Raw genomic sequence first — 22,839 nt, forward strand, 5'->3', positions numbered from 1 at the left:
TAACTTAAATCTCCTTTTCATCATATATAAGTATTAACCAATTCTCTTTTCATTTCCTTTTTTTTTATACATGTAATATATATTTTTATGACATGGATATATTGTAAAGAAATAAATTCAGTTTGAAAACCAATAAAAATAAAAATGAATAATGAAATTTTGATAGATGTAAAAACAAAATTAAAATAAAGGAATATAAATTAATAAAACATTTTAAAATTTCATTATTTACGCAGAAAAATTATATAAAGGATGGATGAAGAAAAGCCACAGTCTAAGACATGACTACATTTGAAAAGTAATAATTGAAGGAAAGATTGCAGGTGTGGGGGGAAGAGGAAGAAGGAAAATAGGAATTTTGGATGATTTGAAGGGAAGACAAGGAAATTATGTAATTCAAAAGAAAAGGCTCAAGATAGACATGGAGAATGCTGTTTTCTTGATACCTGTCAACAGATAGTTCCATTGAAGAAGAACGGAAATTCATAGCAGAATCTGATAAAGAGGTAAAAACTGGGAAGCATATACACAAGGTAATTAGGTTTAACTAATTTGATAAAAAAAAATAAGTAGAAGTTAAAAACCATAGAGAAAAACAAAGATTGGCATATACAAAATAATGAAACATAAAATACTGGATGTATGGAAAACTGTGATAGAGCTGCGGTGTAGGAGAGTGTAGGCATTGACCTCGCTCCCAAAAGCAGACCAGAGCAAAGAGAAATAGGGTATATTTCCATTAGAGACTTAATAAATTTGTGAATTTGTTTCTTGATTTTTAAGTATATCAAAAGGACTTTAAGTAAATTGAATTATAGGGCAAAAGTTTTGTTCTTGCGATCAACATTTGCTTTGTTGATATAAGGATAGTATTTTTGGTATTTAAAGACTATGCACCCAGATCATTATATGGGTGCATAGTTAAATGGAAGTTAGAAATAGGAAGAGTATTTGTATGAAATCCTTAGTTTTAGAGGAAGGCTGATGGTATTAGAAAATGTTGTTTCCTGAATAGGTTAATTTGATAGTTGAGGGTTTTAAGTTATGGTAGGTGGTCGTGGTTGAAAGAATTCATATGAAGTAGGTTGTGCAAACACACTGATGAGGCATTTGCATCAGCAGTATCATGAGAAAGACCAAACTGATGGCTGTGTTGTGTTATCAAGTTTAGAGGGTCTAAAAGATGACCTCCGGTAAAGCCCAACAGGCCTAGGAATAGAGGAGATGGTGTGGCAATTTGTATCGTCATAAGGCTGGTGTCTTCCCCTAAGGAGGTCAGGATATATAAAATAAACAATTGAGGATGAAAGATAAAACAGAAGTCAAAAAAATTCTTCATTCTTTATGAAATACCTTTAATTATTTTGTCGGATCAATTTATTCCTGTCATATTCCTTTATATCGACATCTCAAAATTTTCAAAAATTCTATTTTCTTTCTTAAATTTCATGTTTCAGATTCTTTCACGTAAAGCATTTAACAAATCTTTCTCTGAATTCTGTACTGATGTTTATTTTTGTCACTAAATTCCTTAGTTTTCATAATTTAAATTTTCATTACTCTCCGACTCTTTCTTTCTTCTGTGCATGTACCATTACATTTATTTTTAATTTTCATTATTTTATCTTTTCATGGTTTATTTTCATTTAAAACATATTACTTTCTTTTGTAAATTTTTTTAATAATTACTTGTAACTTTTATTTTTATTTGATCACCTACAATTGCTGACTTTCTTCCCTTGGCTCAATCAACCCCTCCTTAGCATACCTGACCATCTCTGATTCTTTCTGGATAACCATTATATGATAAACTAAATGTGGACACCTGGTCAATACAGGATACTTAACATAGGACTCTCATCCACCATGTCCACCTTTCTAGTAACTGAATTATGGGACCATGCCACAACTCCATGTCTCATCTCCATGATAAATTTACTGGACTTGTTCTTTACTTGTTCTTCGCCCAAAAAATAAATTTTTATTATCACCTCTCAATATAACCCACGACTAACTTAAAAATCTTTTCATGATATCTCATTTCCATAAATATTGTACAGATGAGGTGACAATACATATTCATGGGTCTCACCTCTTCCAATTTCATTTTTTCATCTTCATTCCTGTCACTTTTCGTTCGGTGTATCATTTTTTGTTTTTTTATCTTTTGTTGCTCCAACCCAAACTCTCATTTTTTTACAATTTTTAATACTAGATAATAATTGAATTAACCAAATTCTTTTTCCAGGTTATAATAAAGCAAATATATTTCCTTTAATTTTAGCATATTATTTTTATTTATTTATTTAAATTTTATATAGCACTCCAAAATAAACATTTTTGCACATATAATAATGTTATAAAAGTTTTAATAATTATTCTAAAAGATGTATTGATAAAGGTGTTAAAAAATAACTCATATCTAATACTTGAAAACTTCTATATAAAAATTATAATATTAAAAAATGAAAGTTTTTTTTTTATACTTACTCTGTAATTTTGATCCCGTAATCATTTCCGTTGTAATCATACGGTAAACAAGACACAACAATTTCATCCTTTTTATAATCAAGAAACAGAAATAAAGACAAAAATATTAAATTTTTCGATTCAATAGAAAATTCTTTACCAGGTGCATTTTTTTTTTTTTTTTACAAAAAACACTCGGTGTGCAAAAAAATAACAAAAATGATGCAGTGCTAAAAAAAATTACTTTTTACAAAAGTATAAAACTGTGCAATTTTTATTCACAAGTATATACTTGAACTATATATAAATACAGTGCCACAAAAAATGCAATTTTTTAATTTATTTTACGATTATACTATCTTACAACGTATTATTATAAGCCTGACAATACTATTAATTTAACAACAGTATATCATTAACATGTTTATTCAAATCTAATACAAGTCAACATATATTAAATCTTATGAGTACAAATTCTGTTAAACTGTTAATCATATGTGATAGATTGATTAGTTTAAGACTTGAGCAAGTTAGCTAATTATATTTTAATGTTAATTACTCTGTCCCAACCACCTTTTTATTAACGATTTCTAATTTAAAAAAAAACAGATCATAACCAGGTGATGAAAGTAACAAACTACATTATTCACTACACAAACCAGAAATACACTTACTAATGAGCTTCGAATTAGTTAATTATTGTATAGAAAACAGTCAAGAAAGATCATAAGTAAAATATTAAAAAAACATTCTCATTTTAAATCACTTTACACTGCCTGTAACTGCATGAAGAAATTTTGTTGCAGATGTGCTTTTACGTGGATAAAATAAAGAGCCTAAAATTATTAGTCATGTTTTTTTTTTTGTCTTCAGTCATTTGACTGGTTTGATGTAGCTTTCCAAGATTCCCTATCTAGTGCTAATCGTTTCATTTCGTTATACCCTCTACATCCTACATCCCTAACAATTTGTTTTACATATTCCAAACGTGGCCTGCCTACACAATTTTTTCCTTTTACCTGTCCCTCCAATATTAAAGCGACTATTCCAGGATGCCTTAATATGTGGCCTATAAGTCTGTCTCTTCTTTTAGCTATATTTTTCCAAATGCTTCTTTCTTCATCTATTTGTCGCAACACCTCTTCATTTGTCACTTTATCCACCCATTTGATTTTTAACATTCTCTTATAGCACCCACATTTCAAAAGCTTCTAATTTTTTCTTCTCAGATACTCCGATCGTCCAAGTTTCACTTCCATATAAAGCTACGCTCCAAACATATACTTTCAAAAATAATATATCTTTGGTAGATTATATAATCTACCCATCAGAAAAACCAAAAACACAAGATAGACACCACACAGAAGACAACTTAGGATCTCACTAAGCAGTAGATACCTATTCTGCCCAAAATCCATTCACAAGGCATTTTAGCCAGAAGGGAACAATATATAAATGATTACATTAATAATCTATAATCTATATTAATAATTTACTTGCTTATATATTATGATATGACAAAAAACAATTTTCCTTCAGATATAAAAAATCCTTCCAAAAATAGCTAAAGACTTCGTTAAGGAAAAACCCTTTCTCATTCACAAAACTAAAAACTGGGTAGAAGTATCTAAAATATAAACCAACAGCTAAACAATAAATCATTCATTCATAACTGCACTGGATGTATTACGTTAATTTTAGCGTCATTATTCTCAATTTGAACAACTACATTACAGAAAAAATGAATAAATTTAACAACAGATCACATGAGAAAAAATCCAACTCTTGCCAAGAATTTAATACACAAAACAATTTACATAACAATCAAATGACTTACTTGAACATTAGATAAAATGAACAGTCCATATTAAATGAATATAAATTATATTAACTAATAAAAGTAAATTTAGTTTCCTATTGTTATAACTTTTAATCTATCTCAATTGGAAGTTATCAACAAATATATATATATATATATATTTTTTTTAAACAATTATTTTAATATCCATACTCCTCTGTACCAATACAACTTAATTTATATTTAATAGATCAACCCTAAATACAGAATAATTGAAATAAATAAATAAATAAGGTAAGTCATCCTAACAGAAGCGCTCAAGTGTAATAAGTTAAGGTAAGTCATTCTTTTTCAATTATTCTGTACTTCGGTTGATCTATTAAATACAAACTGACCAATATTCAACAAAATTCAGAAATAAAAATTTCAAACTTTTTTATGATAAAATAGTTATTATCCTCATAAAAACTTAAAAGCTGTTTCTAGTAAATTTATTAATTAAAATAATTAATAAGATAATTATAGATTTATATCTATAATTAAAAAAAAAAAAAAAATCTGAAAAATGTAAAGATTTTTCCTCCATTTTTCTCAGCTCCTGGTTGTAATACTTTATAAAATTGGTAGGTAAATTAAATACCGTTAAATTTCATGAAAAAATAAAACAAAAATAAATTAAGAAAATGGGGAACTGATAGCCTAGATTAATATAATTTTCAAAAATACCATAAATAATGCAAATAAAAATATTACTTTTTATAACAAAATATATAAATATGGAATAAACTTACCAAGATATGAACTTATGCCTTTTAGATTAAAAAAAAAGAAACAATCAAAATCACTAAATAATTTTATTACAATAACTTCATTAACCATAAAAAACCCATAAGACATAAATAAGTTAGTTATATATTTATATGAAATTTTATAATATAAAAAATATATATATGTTTGGAGAGGGGGATTATATGTACAAAACCCCCTCTCTCGTAAAAACTCAATAAAAAAAAAAAATCTTGAACTTCCATTATCTGACTTATATAAGTAGCTTCATAAGTTCATATACTTAAGATACTATGAAATATCATTTCGCTTACTATTAATCTATCAATGCCGATGTTAAGTATCTTTAAAAAAAATGTAATAGAAAAAACCCTAAACTATATATATAGTATGTTTCCAAATAAAAGAAATGATACAAATTTAATTTTCAAAATCTTTAAACCTTGACCCATATAAATATAAGTTAAGTAAAAAAAAATAAATAAAAAATAAAGTTCTCAAATCCATCAAACCTAATAATTTTTTTATATGTTTATTTCTAAGAATTTATATAATTTAATTTTCACATAAAAGCGTTTTTTTAAATAGTTTAACTTCAAAAGAAAGAATAAACAACAAAGAGTTGTAAATAATATAATTCAATTATTAAGTATAGAATAAATAGAAAACTTTATCGACCTAAATTAATATGTTTTTTTTTTTTATAAATTATAACATACAAGGTTAAAAATATATAGATTACAAACAGAACCCTCAAAAAACAAGGAATCTAAATTTTTAATCAATTTTTTAAAGTTACCACCTCGCTTTTTTTCCAAAATAAAAACTTGTAATATAAATTTAAGTTATAATGATTTATTTTGGTGGACGAAGACATATATTTTATTGTTTTTAATAGAGAGAGGTATGTTCCGTTACATAATTTAACTCGCTCTTTCTTACCAAATAATAAATAAAAACCGAAATATTTGACAGCCAACAACTTTTATTAACTACAACACAAAGAGTATTAACTACAAAATTTTCCAGATCATCATACTGCTTTGTTTTGAAAAAAAAAATTACATTATATTCTAGAAGAAAACTTTACCAAATTACTTAAATAAGTATGTTTGAAAGAATAAACAACAGAAATATGACAATGAAGTAATTGCCGATTGAAAAAAACCATATTTTACAATAAATGAATTGATATAAAGATTCATTTAATAAATTTATTATTCGCTTTCAACATGGATAGGTTCCGTATATTTAAATATCTAAGAAGTAACAGTGCTCAGAAAATTAAACAGCTTGAACTAAAGTAAAAAAATTCTAACAACCATTAATCCAGTTCCAATAGATCACCACTGGAATTATTTTATTTATTTTATGGCTAACAATTCGCTGCATTTGATGACAGTTAAGTAAACAGATGATCAAATATTTTCCAATTTGAGGTGAAACTAATTGAAATTCATTATAGTCAATAGATATATGGATTTGAATACTACATTTTGGTGGATACCGGAGTTCTTTGGTGGTTGGGCCTTTCAATTAACCACACTTCAGGAATGGTCTACATGAGACTGTACAAGACTACGTATGCTTCATTTACATTCATACATATCATCCTCTGAGGCAATAACTTACAGTGGTTCCAAAGGCTAAACTGAAAAAAGGGGGCAAATGTCATATTTTCAACTGAAATTAAACAAAAAATTCAATAATATTTCTCTTTTTACTTCCTTGTATTATCTAAAGGAAGTAAATATTGTGATAGTGAATAATTTCGGTTTCCAGATTTCAACAGAAATGTACATTTTGACCACCCTGAATCCATTTTGACTAGTTTCGGTGCGACGTCTATACATATGTATGTATGTATCTCGCATAAAAACGATAAGCCCTAGGATGTTGAAATTTTGGATTTAGGACTGTTGTAACATCTAGTTGTGCACCTCCCCTTTTAACTGCAATCGACTGAAACAAAAGTGTCCAAAGAAACTCAAAACCCCAAAAAAAATGCATTTGGACTTTTTCTTAATTGCAGTAATAAGCCTTTTGTTGAGAGCTTTTCAACGATATATCATAAGTGGTACTTATTTTCATTGGTTCCACAGTTATATAGCCAAATAAAATTTTAATTAATGAAATATCTGGATCTTTGGGAAGGCACATCGGTTTGAATCAGACTTCATCTCCTTTCTTTTTTTTTCAACTTTTTATTTTTAATTTAAATATATTGATTTATTAATAATTATTAGCTTATCACTGTAAAAGCGTTTTTACGAAGAACAATAATTCAATAATAACAAAAATATGAAAAGTTATGTTTTTAATGAAATAAAATTTTATGTACTTTTCATTTTAAAAAAAAATGTATAATTTAATAGGCATACAAGGAAGTCATGTGTTGTCCAAATCAGATTTTTTGTAAAAGATACACCTCACACAGTTGAATAAAAATGTTTTACGTTAGAATGAAAAGTTCTCTTTAATTTATCTGTCTGTAATTAGTCATCCACCTTAACGTGTGTATTTTTTAATATAGATATGTAATCTCTGGATAAGATATGATGTGTGTGGAACATTTTTGCAATGAATTTTCACAAAACAGTATAAAAGTTCATATTAACAGTCCTTTTTTTATTATCAAGGTGGTTGATCACGAGTATGCTCCTCAAAGAAAATCAATAAAGTGTACTACATCACTGTTCTTTGTCAGCTGTGATGCTCTTCGACGCAAGAGACCACAACTTTGAGAAAATGACGATCAGATAATTCAACAAGACAATCCTCCAGCCCATACATTAAAACTTACCCAGAAATTCTGGCAAAACATGAGATTGAACAATTTCAGCAAGATCCTTACTCACCAGACATGGCTTTCTGTGATTTTTGACTCTTTGTTAAACTTATAATCTCACTTAAAAGAAAGAGATTTGAAGTCATAGAAGAGATCAAAAGTAATGCAAGAATACCTACAGTACTCACTAAAAATAACTTTGAAAAATGGCTTCCAACAAAGGAAACATTGCTATGATAATTATTACATCAGAAGGACTTTAAAGGTGACAAGTGATTGAATTAAATAGGTTAATTGTTTTTTTATGAGACTGTCCAAACTTTTTTTTGTTCAAACGATATAAAAAAGAGTTTTTGCCTCCACCCTATTGTGAGGGGGTCTGAATATAACCAAACATGAACGGTAAATATTTTTAGCAACCTAAGGGGCATCAAACCATGTAAAAATTATTATCTACACTAAGTAAGATTTTTTATATAGTAACCATAAAGTTCATATCTCCCTGCTCCCTTGACAAATTATGGTTAAAATTAAATCAGCCCATCCAATCTGGAAATATCAAAAAAGAAACAGGCTGACATGCATATATATATATACATAAATCCTTCTGAAATTTTTCAGTGCTAAAATTTTGTTGTTTGTTAAAGGGGAGGGGTTCAAGAAACCCCCAACAAGATTTGGAATTGGACCCGATTAGCGTACTTAAATAGTGCATTACATAAATACATAGCTAGTAGAGTAAAAATAAGGAATAAAAAACAAACAATTATATTTACAAATTATCTTTTTTTCTGTTACTATATTATTTGGAGTTTCATAATTTGTTCTTTCTACCCTATTTGTAATAAGTCTACATTTTTCAAACTTCTAAAAGTAGTTTCTCAAAGTGTTTTGTATTTTTAAGCTGAAATATAAATCATCTGATAACTGACAGATGTCCTTCTATATTAATGTAAAAACAGTTATGGATAATTTTATGTTTCCTGCAAAATTATAATTAGGCAACATTAGAAACATTTGTGTATTTTAAAATATACTGTCATTATATAAGAGTATATAGCGATTTATGAAAAATATAATTTGTCATTTTTCTGATTTTATCACTCCCTACATATTGAAGGAAATGAGTTCTGCTGTAGTTTTAATTTTTCAAACATCAAACAAGTTGTTTAATGGCTGAATTTTAACTAGAATTTACAATAAGCTCACTGATTGTATCTAAAAATGACTGAAAATACTGAATAAATTATCACAAAAATTAGTGAAAGAAAGTATTTTATTTTTTTTTTGTCTTCAATCATTTGACTGGTTTGATGCAGCTCTCCAAGATTCCCTATCTAGTGGTTTCGTTTCGGTATACCCTCTACATCCTACATCCCTAACAATTTGTTTTACATATTCCAAACGTAGCCTGCCTGCACCATTTTTTCCTTCTACCTGTCCTTCCAATATTAAAGCGACTATTCCAGAATGCCTTATAAGTCTGTTTCTTCTTTTAACTATACATTTCCAAATACTTCTTTTTCCATCGATTTGCCCCAACAGCTCTTCATTTGTCACTTTATCCACCCATCTGATTTTTAACATTCTCCTATAGCACTGCATTTCAAAAGCTTCTAATCTTTTCTTCTCAGATACTCCGATCGTCCAAGTTTCACTTCCATATAAAGCGACACTCCAAACATACACTTTAAAAAATCTTTTCCTGACATTTAAATTAATTTTTGATGTAAACAAATTATATTTCTTACTGAAGGCTCGTTTAGCTTGTGCTATTCGGCATTTTATATCGCTCTTGCTCGTCCATCTTTAGTATCTACCTCCCAAATAACAAAATTCTTCTACTTCCATAATCTTTTCTCCTCCTATTTTCACATTCAGTGGTCCATCTTTGTTATTTCTACTACATTTCATTACAAGTATTTTATCATTAAAAGTATTTTAAACAAATTATAATCTTCTTTTTTAAATTTCCCAATTTTTTGTAAAAGGTATAAGGTATTTAACCTTGAATTCAGAACAGTTTATCTTTACCATATATATGCTTTAAAGGATGATTTCTTAACACTATATATATATATATATATATATATATATATATCTCCCTCTTTCCTACATCCTTAGCTGCATTTTTCTGAGTTCCTGATAACTTGCATTTCTATCTATACCATAAATATATAAGTTTAACTCTTTCCCAGCCTCTTTCCAGACACTGATCATTATAAAAGTTTTAATCAATTCTTCTTTTATAATATATTCCATCCTGTTAGTTTTCTTCTTAAATGTTCTGATAAGTGTTTGTATATGTTCCAGTAATTGGATATCGAAAGAGTCAGCTGAGGGTTTGTGGACTGTAGATGTTTCTGCAACAACTCACTTTCAGTTTTTACTATCATCTATTTTTTTGGTTCTTGTTTCTGTTATGTTAGTTGTGTTTTATTGCTGTACGTTTGTTTTCCTGTGTTTCTGTTGTGTTATTAGTTTTCCGTCTTTATATACATCTTATTTTCTAAGCCTCCCGAGGCTAAGCTATGCTTGTCTTAGCAACAATGAGCTAAGGCATTTATTTTTTAATATTGGACTGTTTTAGCGAAATTGATACCTCTGGACAATATTACGGCCGTTCGGTCACGTTCTGACCTGTTTTGTGTCACTTTAGAGGCTTGTAACTGGTTTTTTACGATTTCTTTAGCCCAATATTTGTGCTTAGCAACTACGATTTTTAGCAATTTTTACCAAAGAAGTGCATTTATGTGGCTGTGAACAATATTTTCCGTTATTTCATTACTTTCATAATTATTCTTGATGTATTTTGGTACTTTTCACTTGATTTTCTTCAAAAATCAGTGGAAAGAAGAATTTGTTTAAATCAGCTGTTCGCTGTTTGTTTATGTTCGGCCTTAAAAAACTGTTCGATCTTGAGAATTTTCTGGCCTTTCTGGTGCACTTTGGACACATTTTGTTCTGTATTAGGTGATTACTTTATTTTTACATTTCTTTCTGGTTTTAGGGACCTTTTCCTGGTAATTACATTTTTTGTTTTCTTTACGAACTTCTGTTTATTTATTTAGTATTTTTTTTTGTTTTGAGATCTCTGGTTCTGGGTAAAGTTGTTCTGACGGTAATCATACTCGGCCCTCTACTGAAGGTGGAAAATCTACTCGGGGCACAAAGTCCAAGAGTGGATCTTCACGCGGCAGTAAATCTGCATTGATTGGGGAATCAGGAGGAGTTCACACTGCTCAGCCTCAGGTGGAGCTGGCTGTTGATGGGAATTGAAGGATTCCTCAAAAGCTGAAGGCTGCAGGGACGCTTTGGAGGAGGAACTTCTGTCTCTGTCTCGGGAATCATGGATAGGTTCTGGGATGAGTGTTAGCACGGAGTGGTCATAGGAGGAGGCTTGCGAAGAGGCAGTTGAGTGTCTCTCCCACTGAGGGGGAAGACTCGAAGAAGTTACAAGCTGGGTCTGGGAATTCTGGATCGCTTGCTATGGATGCTGTGGAGGGGATGTCTGTCCAGGTCGGTAGCAGATCAACTGAGATGGAAGTTGACGATGGGGAAGCTGGTATGGATGGATTAGGGCTGGGCGAGGCACCCTTTACTTGTCGCGATCTCTTCCGAAGTGTCATAGACAAACTTATTTGCCAACTCAAGGCCGTCAGCATTTTAATGCAGAACCAGAGCTTCAGCGTCATTCGATTGATTTACGGAATACGGTGTATATAATTAATAGGTATAGAGGTGTTTGGGAAGATGCTGTGCCTGATGCGGTACATGCAGATACATGTACAGAGGTGGTGTCGTAGGTGGGGTCCACGCAGACTACCATGGAACATCAAGATCATCACCATGTGCTGGAGTGGGATGTGACTGATGAGGAACTGATTGAGGTAGTAAGTAACCAGGACCTGGCCAAATGAAGTCATGAGGAAACTTGTTCGTTGGAAGATCCTTCAGCTGTGAAGGCCCCTACTTGTCATTTTATAGACTTATCAGAGCCTCATCCTCAAGAATATGCGTCGTGGCAGCCCTGAGATTCAGCCTGGGGATGTGTTGGAGGACACCTCCCACATTTTAGGGAGGGCTGCCGATCCCCAAGTACAGTTGGTTCTATTGAATCAATTCTTCTTCCTTTTGTTTAGTCATTTATTGACTTATTGTTTCCTCATTATTTTTGTTTTCCTAACATTCATTTTTATACTAAGAATGTTCTGAAAGTCGCTGCACAGTATGCTTTAGAATTACATCGTGCATTCTGTTCTTTTGGTGTTATTGGTTGTCCTGTGAGTTTGTTATAATAGCAAAATATCGAATTTGCTATCACATATAAAACTGCAACAAATGAACTGAAACTTTTCCCCTACAAAGTAATGTGTGTTCAAGAACTGAAACCTACAGATCATGCCAAAAGACAGGATTATTGTCAATGGTTTAAACATTTTATTGACCAAAATTCAGTAGGTATGTGTGACATATTTTTTACAAATGGGAGCGTATATTAATTCACAAAATACATGACTGTAGTCGATAACTAACCCCTATGAATTACATAAAATGAAAATTTGAGTTAGGATCAGTGTGAGTAGAATGCACATTGTGGGTCCAATCTTTTTTGAAAATACAGTTAATAGTGATCACTGTTTTGCTGTTTTAATAAACTTCATTAGTCAATTAACAGAAGTGTAAATCAATCATGGTTGGTTCTAACAAGTTGGCACCACAGCGTACACAGCTAACAAATCAATGACTTTTTACAAAATATCTTTGGTAAACGAATTATTTTGAGAAGTGGCCTGCACTATCACCTGATCTGACTTCTCCAATTACTTTTAATGAGGAGCAACGAGACAAGGAATGTATCTGCAACAGATTAAACATGACTGACTAACTAAAATCCACAATAACGGGGCATACTATGAAACATTCCAGTACATTAGCTGGTTAAAGTGTTTGAAAACAAATTTAAATGTGTGCAGTGTTGTATTGATGTTGGAAGAGGTCATTTTTAACACTTTTAATAAACTATTTATTATTGTAATATCCATTTCTATAAAATAATGAAATAAAAATACAAAGTAATAATTAAGAAAGTTTCATCCATCATTACACTTCCATAATTCCAGTGCACATCAACTTTCCGAACACTCTGTATATTCTTCCATATCTTATAATTTTAATATTATTTTTAAATATATATTGCTTTATCTGTTAAAAAAACTATTTCATAATTTCTATTTTTCATTAAAATAAATCTTTTACACAATGTATATAAAACATTTTTTTTGCTCTTTTTTTACAAATTTAGTTTAACTTATATTGATTGAACAGAGAGGGAAATATTTAAAAACAGCTTTAATTATTAAATCTACAGTTAACACGCCATTTAAAAAAAAAATTTCACGATAAAACCTTGAAATATTTAAATGACATTTAAGATGATAGATTTTTAAACACTCTGTATAGTGAACTAATATATATTTATTCATGCTTACAAGTGGAGATGCCCAATTACAAATTGATGTGAGAGGAAATTTCATAGTTTATGAAAAAACCCAAGTTTTACCTGTTAAACAAACATGGAAACCTCTGGATAAAAGATAGTGATATTATCACTTTACTATGGAGGTAATTGGTTAAAATTTTTTGTAATAAATATATAAAATTAATTCCTAAAAAAATGATTGATTTAATAAAATAGACGGTATCTATCTAAATTAAATACTATAAAATATTGTGTTACATTGAATCATAATTTTATAAATTTATAATTCAAAAAAATAACCATTAATGACGTTAGACTTGATATATTCATATCACTGTGGAAAATGATATAACGGTTCTTGAGAATAACAAACCTTATTAGTATGCCATGTGTCACCAGTAAGCCAAACTTATTAAAGAATGTGGTTATAGTGAAATGGTTTCTTGTTGCCTTCTTATACTGAGCAAAATGTACTACTTATACAGACAGAAATTCAGGTGATATTTGGCTACACAAGCGACACGTTCACTCTACTCATTATACATAGTAGCTGTATAAAGAACATCATTACTATCAGAGAAAACAAATATGGTGTTGCTTGCACCTCATGTGTCATATAGTCATAATAAAAACTGAGGAAGAACTGTAAAGCAACAAATTAATGTCAAATTTTCTATTATCGCTCAATAGGGCGAATTAACTAAACAAATGTATCAAATAAACAAATAATACAAATTAATGCTGAGTAGATGGCCATGAATATTATAAAAAGTATCATTAAATATACAGGCAGTAACACAGAATCAAAGTATTAAATGCAAAAATATAAATAGTTAATATTTAATTCCTAATAAACTGATGTATTGGTACTATTATTTTTAAACATTACACCTACATTTTTATCATACACAAATGATTATATTAAGAAATATATACTATAGTATTTCAGATATTAAATCAATGACTCACAAAATTAGGCCAAATTATTTAATTATGGATTTGAAAATATAAATCCATTTTATTATCTTTGTTTTCTATTATGATTTTAAATGATATTTAATTTATTGTTATTATCAGATCTATCATAATTATACAATGAATTGGAAATTTTCATTTACATATCTTTTATATTAAATACTATTAGAATTATATGATATTCCAAAAGATATCAATAATTTTCATTTAACTTCGAAAAACACGGGGTATGTGAAAATACCCTAAATCATAATTATAAAAAAAATCTTAATTTTTCACAATTTTTTTTAAAAATTCTATTTGTTTTTTATACCTAAAATACATTTTTGAATATTAAATTTTTGATTCTTTTTTATTTTTATACAAAACGATTTAGATGTATGACCTTGCGTTGGAATCTTTATGTTACTGATAGTATCATAAACTACACAAAAATGTGTGTATATGTAGTAGTGGAGATTTTCCGGTTGAAGCACAAACTTTAATAAATTGAATTAATGAACTGTAAACCTCTATCACTATATGAGCTGAGTCCAAACTGAATGATTATATTACAAAAATAATAGAACTAAATTTATGTTAGATAAAAATAAAATAATATTAATAAATATAAAAAAATTTCCGTTTAATAAAAATAGGCTTCCTGTGGAGGACTGCATCTTGAGGCTAGAGTAATGAGGTGATGCGAGCACCTCGTAACAAACATGGTGCCCCTGGGGCACTGTTTTGGGAAGTGCAATGGGGTGCTCTTATAATATCAGTGTAAACAATCGTCCAATTTTTCAAAATTCAAACTGGGTATTTGTTAGTACGTTAAAGGCTAATTTTTGCATGAATGTGATACACTCTCGATCTAACAGATAACGGTTATTTGGAAATGTTGTTAATCTTTGTAACCAATCTTCCGATTTTGAATATTTAAATGAGCTATTTGTTAATATAATACAAAATCACGATGGAAACAAACCAGAACAAAAAAAAGCAATGTTTTTTCATTCATGTTTTTTTTAATTTTTAACATTTACCTTTTGTTAAACATTAAAAATTGAAAAATAATACATCTGAAATTCTTCTTTAAATTTTGAAGCTGCTAACATCTTTTATCTTTCTTATAACAAATTATGATCTCTGTTTTGGGATGGGGGTAATTTTCAACAAAGTTTTATTGTAAAAATATCATTATATGTTTAAATAAACCAAAAAACGTTTTAAAAAATTTTAAAAAAATCAGTATTCTTTATCTGCTCTCTACCTGATTTTTCTACATTTATTACGTTAAATGAAAGGAACTAAAAAAAAAACAAATATACTAAAGAATCTCCAATCAATAGAATGTTACCTAAGATTTCTTTTTTAGGGATGGGGAATGAATTATGATGAAATTAGAAAAAATGTGTTATTTAAACTTTTAATAGTATTAAAGTTTAAATAAATAAAAAGTTTTAAATTAATTCAAAAAATCAATTTTTTAAACCTCAAATGGCTCCCCCATCACCATAATATGGTTTTTGGGAGAGGGGATGTTAAAAATCTGGAGTTAACCTTCCCTCATCACCCCTAACATATGAAAAAAACATCAATCGGTAGGTAAGGATTTTCAAATAAAAATACAAATTAACTGTACTACAAGGGGCGATCAAAATGTTGCTGGACTTGTCACATGCTAAACATGTGAAACTTTTTTCACATGTAACCATTGTTGTATTGAGTAAATTTGAATTTTTTTATTACCTTTAAGGTGGAAATATTTCTTATCCCCTACTTAGCACCAGTGAAATCTACCTCCGCCTTTCGGCATGTCGAAAGGGATATTTTTGTTTTAAAAAAAAAATCTAAATACAAATTTTTACAACAGTAATATCTTTGGCTTTATATAGTTCCATGAAAAGAAAAACTTGCTCCCCCAAAATCAATTTCTTGAAACACTTATCAATTTAATTTTAAAGAAATATAAATATCAATGACTATAACACATTTGATTCCTGAGATATAGAATCTTTATTAACATATTTTTTTCCCTTTTTTCACCCTTTAATAGACAAAAGTTTTCAAAAATCCTTTCTTAGTGGGTTCCTACATTGTAAAAACAATGTACCATCTACAATTTCCACCGGTTAAATAGTTTGAGCTATGCATTAATGAGTCATTCAGTCCAAGAATTTTTGTTAAAATTTTCATTAAAATAATTTTCCATTTATGTTACCTGGAAAAACTTAGAACAGGAGTAACATAACAAATTTCCTTTTAAAAAGTATAAAAGAAAGAAAGTCTACTAAAAAGTAGGTTTCTAAGATATATTAAAAAAAAATGGCAACATATAAAAATGTTATAAACTTCCTTATGTTTACAAAAAACGTTTATCATCATGGAAAAAAAACATTTGGGGCAATACAAATTAAATTCACAAAGAACATCTGAATAATAATTAATTTATAATTATTCTAAAAATTTAATAAAAATATTATATTAAAGGGTTTTCCTAAAAGATTCAAAAATGGCATCATTAATACCCACCTCCACAATACCACCAAAAAAAAAGGAACTGTAAAATATTTTTGTAAAGGATTTCTAGAAACACATTCATAAATTAAAAAAAAAAAAAAAATAATAATCAATTAAACTTACCTAATGATGTCATTTTTATTCCAAAACATTCTTAAACAATGTATTATCAATTTAACTCTCTTAACAACTGACCACGACATTTTGAAAATAATTTTTTTTAAACAACAAAACTAAAAATTTTAATTTTATTAGTTTAAAAAAAAATATATTATACTTTATTAAAATTTTCAATCAAAAATATGATAAAATAATTAACACGTTTTAAAAATAAAAAATAAAGTAAATTTAGTAAAAATAATTTAAACTGTATTCTTCCGGTAGAGTAACTACATACAGAATGATTATAAAAATAAAAATTTGTAATAATATAATGATTAATTAAATAAATAATCATTGATAAGAGATTGCTTGTACTTATCAATATGATAATAATAATAATAATGATTAATATTAAAAATATCTAATATGCAAAACACTACTAAATAAATACTGTTACTAGAGTAAATAATATTAATTCTTCGACTTTATTATTAATTAAAAATAAATGTATTACACATTTAAATTCAGGTGAATATTACACACTTTTACACACACATTATTTTAAAGTATGAAAAGATTAAAATCAACAATATATATAACTGTATGATTCATTAAATAAACAAACATATATTAATGTAATTTGTTTTTTCTTTAAAAACGTCACACAAACACATTATATATTCTAATTTCACAATATTATTAAATTTTTTTATAATAAGTTTTATTTTAAAGAAAATTCACCTGTATCCTAATTTTATGGAGCTAAAATAGTATATACATGTATTAACGTGAAGTAGTACATAGTACGAATTAACAATCATTACTAATAAGCAAATTAGTGTAACGTAAAGAAGTATCTACATGTATAAATACAATATTTCATAACAGTAAGAGAGTCTTTAATATTTTACTATATGTCTAAATGGTAGTTTTTTTATAAAAAAATTTTAAAATAAACTTTTCTTTTTATTTTAAGACTTTAGTCGAATCTTTTAGTTACTAAATGACCTTTACATATACAAATATGTTTTAGATATATATATATATCTGACCAAAAAGGAATTTTGAATTAGTAATACATTCGTACTTTAATCCGTAATATTTACATAAATAATTAACCACAAATGGAATTGTTAGTGAGATATAAATTAACATATTAAAAAGTAATGAAATTAAAATTGTAATAAATTATTTTCTATAGAAAGGAAAGTACTGTAATTAGTCCAATTTGGGGATAAGCGTATTTCACAGAATTTTGATGTCCTGACACCTAAGGGACCCAGAAAACCAGATAGAAATTTTCCAGATGTTCGTATATACGTGTGTGTGCTTGATATCTCACACCTTATATCTTCAGGACCATTTTTCATCAAACTTGGTCATATTACTTCTGTATATGGAGCATTGATGCCATTAAATTTTCAACTTAAAAGGTCGTCAAGAGAGTGAGGCTGTAGAACAAAGTCCTCCTCACTATCTTGAAATTTCAAATAATTAAGATCTTTTTTTTTTCTTAGGCACATTTGTTAACAATTAAAAAATAATATTTGCAAAAAAAAAATGTTTTTCAAAATCACACCTCCACCCTAAAAAATGCTCTAAACTAGTGGCTAAGTTGGTACACTGCGTTAATAGTACCCCCTGTTGCTACAAGTATAGCGTAGTGCTACACTACGCTAGTGTAGCACAGTGACATACAGTGTTGTATAAAAATATTATATTAAAATAAAATTTTAAAATAAAGTTGCATGTGTATGTGTGTGTAAGTCATCCATCAGAAAAAAAAACCTTGTGATGGGAAAGTCCTACAAATGAGCTGTCGGTTTTTTTTTTTTTCATTACGAGACTTTTAGTCTCATCTTTTATTTACTAAATGACCTTTACATATACAAATATTTATATATATATATATATATATATATATATATATATATATATATATATATATAAGGTAATTTTGAATTATTGGTATATTTATAGTCTAATACGTAATATTTACATAAAAAATTAACCAAAAATGGAATTGTTAATGAAATATATATTAACATATTAAAAAGTAATGAAACTAAGATTATAATAAATAATTTTTTATTTTATATATATATATATATATAGAGAGAGAGAGAGAGAGAGAGAGATTTCTATGACAAGATTTATATTTATTTATTTTTCAAATTAAAGAGGAAGTCATAAAATATAATTAATTATTAAAGGAATTTTATCCATAATTAACAGTTAAATAGCTCTGTGTAATTGATTTTTATTTATATATCGTAAATTCATTCATTGTTGTTAATAGTTATTTAAAAAAAATTTTGTATTTCTTTGAATAACTGTTTTCTTATGATACACATTTTTTTTTTTTTATTAATTAAAAATATTTATGTTACATGCATTTCTTATTGTTAACATTAAGTTACATATTTACTTGTTTCTCATGGTCTCTATATGCATATGAGAATAAATTTAGTAATTTAATACAGGAAGACATAAATTTGTATTTATTTATTTTTTTTTTTTTTTATTTAACTGACCTCCGTAGCGGATAGTGTGGAACTTAATTTTTCTTCCAGAGGTTCCAGATTCAAATACCACGAGTGATGGTATTTTTGAAATATTGATCAAAATGCAAGTCTAGTTTTAATTTTTTTTTAACAATTCCTCAGAATTTTTGATTTGTTTAATAACTACTTCATATAGTTGATTTTTTAAAATTGTTTATGATATGGGATATAAGTTTACATTTGTATTTAATATATATATATGCACATGATATATGTACACTCGGTTATAAATTTATAAAATTTTAATGGTTTGTTATTTATAAAACTATAAAATTCATCAAACTACAGATGAAAAATTTTGAAATTTTTTTAAATTTGACGCTTTTTATATTTATAATATTATCTAAAAATAAACACAACGATAATTACCATTCCAGAAATGCTAATTTATGTATAAAAGAAATTTCTCAAGCATAAGAAACAACCTATGCCAGGCTTAATACTGGTAGCCCACCGGGCTAGTCTAGTGGTTAACTCGTCATCACTAATCAGCTTATTTTGAAGTCGAGAGTTCTAAGGTTCAAATCCCAGTAAAGGTGGTACAGATTTGATACTTGGATATACCAGTGTTCTTTGGTGGTTGGGTTTCAATTAACCACAAACCTCAGGAATGGTCGACCTGAGACTGTACAAGACTACACCTCATTAACGTACATATGAATGTATGAAGACGGTATGTATGACATACCATCCTCATTCATCTCTGAAGTAATACCTTACAGTGGTTCCAGAGGCTAAACAGAAAAAGAGAGAGTCTTAATACTGGTAAAAGCAAGGAATGAAGTAGTTTCCCAATTTTTTCTTTATTGACTTCAAAATAAACCGATAGTAATAAATATACTCATTGTCAGTACACCTATCTACCAAATTTAAATTATAAACTGAAAATCATTACTTCTAGAGAAAATACCTTTCACTAATATTGTTTGTACTTAAGGTTCTCTGTAGATAATTATAAAGGGTAGAACTAGCATTGAAAAGTAACAAATTAATATATTCCTTAACTATATATGACTGCCCATACTTAGCAATGGGTGGAAAAGAACAATACAAGATTTATAAGTATTCATATCTTCTGGGGAAGGAAAAAAAAATTAAGTACATTATGTATAAAAGATGATAAATGGATGTCTCAAGAAAAATTACAAGATAGAAAAAAATTGAAAAAATTCTAGTTGCAAAATTTCTTCAATGAATATTTTATAAAAGTCTAGTTGACATCGCAATAAGAAACTGTATAATACGTCATAAAGATTCAAAGTGCATACAGATAGTACAAAGACACTGTTATACCATGTGGCATAGAAGTAATAATAATAATAATAATAATATACAATATTAAATAATGATTTAGTTCCGGTCAAATAAACCTTTTTAAGAACATCTATCGCAATATATATGTGATATTTATAAAACTTAATATCGCCAACGTTTAGGAGGTTAAGAATTGACCATCGTTACTATCACAAATAATACCACTGCTGACAATTTATACTTTATAAAGCCCGTGTATATAAGTTAAGTACTGTTGATATGATAATAGCTGCAAATTGATATTCAAATTACTCTAACCGCTATATGAGAACAAGTGAGTGTCCGAAAGAAGAAAGAGATAAAGAATAAACTAATAAATAAATTGAATTAGATTGACGCGACAACAATATTAATAAAAATAAAAAATAAATGGTCAAAAACTCATTTATGATAATTTAAATTTATAAATCTAATACTATAAATAGTAAAATAATGTAACTGTATATATATAAAACATTATAACAGATGTAATAATAGATTTTTAAATTATATCTTGAATGAAGGACGTATGACAAGAAGATTGTCCTAGGTTATTATCCTGGTGTCATATAATCTCCATCCAGAACTTCCTGTCAATTTATAAAATCTCAATAATCTCATTAATTTATCTGGATATCATTAATTTATTTAAAATCTCATTAATTTATTCTGGATAATTCAGTTTTAAAATTCCTAGATTAATCAACAACCAATCATATACCTGTAGCCTCACCAATAATATATATATATATATTTAAAAAATAACAACCACCAAACACACAGTGAATAACAGTGAATAAACATAAATCTTCAGCGATCTACCATTCATGATGTTTTGAAAAAATTATTAAAATTGTGTTATTATAAATCACAAATATTGCAGCACATTACACCAAAAGATTGCACTGCTAGAAAGGAATTTTCTGTGGAAATGATTGAAAATGACAACTGTTATCTCAGATTAGGCTAAATTTCACGTATATGGAAAAGTGAACCCTCAGAACACCTGAATGTAGGGGTCAGAGAACCCACATGTTACACTTGACCAAAGTAGAGACAATCCAAAAATTAATATTTGGTGCAGACTGCTTCACGATCGTGTGATTGGATCTTTTTTCTTTGCAGAAACAATAGTTAACATGAATATCTGTCTGGGCTTGTTAGACGGGTTTGTTTATCCTCAGCTTGAAAAGTTACAACCAGAAATCATATTCCAACAAGATGGAGCACCACCTCATTAGGGTTTATTAGTGCGTGAATCTCTCAACAACACTTTTCCAAATTGCTGAATTGGACATGAAGGGTCGATTGCTTGGTCACCTCGATCACCAGATATAACTCCATGTGATGTATACACAACTTGTGTAGTGAAGTACTGATGACCTAAGGCAAGGATTGTTAACACATTCGAACTAATAGATGTGGATATGTTACAACGAATGTGGCATGAAATTGATTACTGGTTGGATATTCTGCGAATTACAATTGTGCACACATTGAATGTCTTTGATTACAGGTAAAAAAAATTCAATTTTAATGTTTCTAAATTCATACAACCCATTTTTATATCTTAATAAATAGATTATTTACTCAATATCAAAATTGTTCAGACAATTCTCGGACACCCAGAACTATTATTGAATACTTCATTTTTTTTATTTTTCCTTGACTCCAACTTTCAATTTTTCTCTTCGTTCTGTAACTGCTTACTTCAATACAAATTAAAAAATGTTGAAGTTAGAATACATCCTTGTCTTATTCCTTTGTGTAATGAAACCTACCTTCCTCAGTTTTTACTAATTGTTTTGTATGCAGCATATAATTAATTTAATACTATTTAACTACATAACTAGTTTGGTTATTTGACCAAGTACAGGTATACTCATAAATTTTCCAGTACCAGAACTTTTGATTTTGTATTATAACAGACTGCAAGAATACAATATGCACAGACAAGTGGCTGCCTACATGACAATGTTATGAAAAATGCACATTCATTTCACTGTTTACATAAATAAGAAACAAAACTTATCTTTTTCAGGTAAAAAAAATTCAATTTTAATGTTTCTAAATTCATACA

General features: G+C 28.1%; 1 protein-coding gene across 6 annotated transcripts in view; it reads right to left on the minus strand.

The window, feature by feature from the left end:
- Positions 1 to 22,839, minus strand: part of LOC142334157 (transmembrane protein 107-like) — a 373,793-nt gene that overhangs the window by 6,677 nt on the left and 344,277 nt on the right. For all 6 annotated transcript variants that reach the window (XM_075381945.1, XM_075381946.1, XM_075381947.1 and 3 more), the window contains one exon: positions 2,491 to 2,558. In XM_075381945.1, the coding sequence (XP_075238060.1) occupies positions 2,491 to 2,558 (68 nt within the window). The remainder of the gene's footprint in view (positions 1 to 2,490; positions 2,559 to 22,839) is intronic.

Source organism: Lycorma delicatula, chromosome 13 (assembly GCF_047948215.1).
Source record: "Lycorma delicatula isolate Av1 chromosome 13, ASM4794821v1, whole genome shotgun sequence".
Taxonomy (NCBI): domain Eukaryota; kingdom Metazoa; phylum Arthropoda; class Insecta; order Hemiptera; family Fulgoridae; genus Lycorma; species Lycorma delicatula.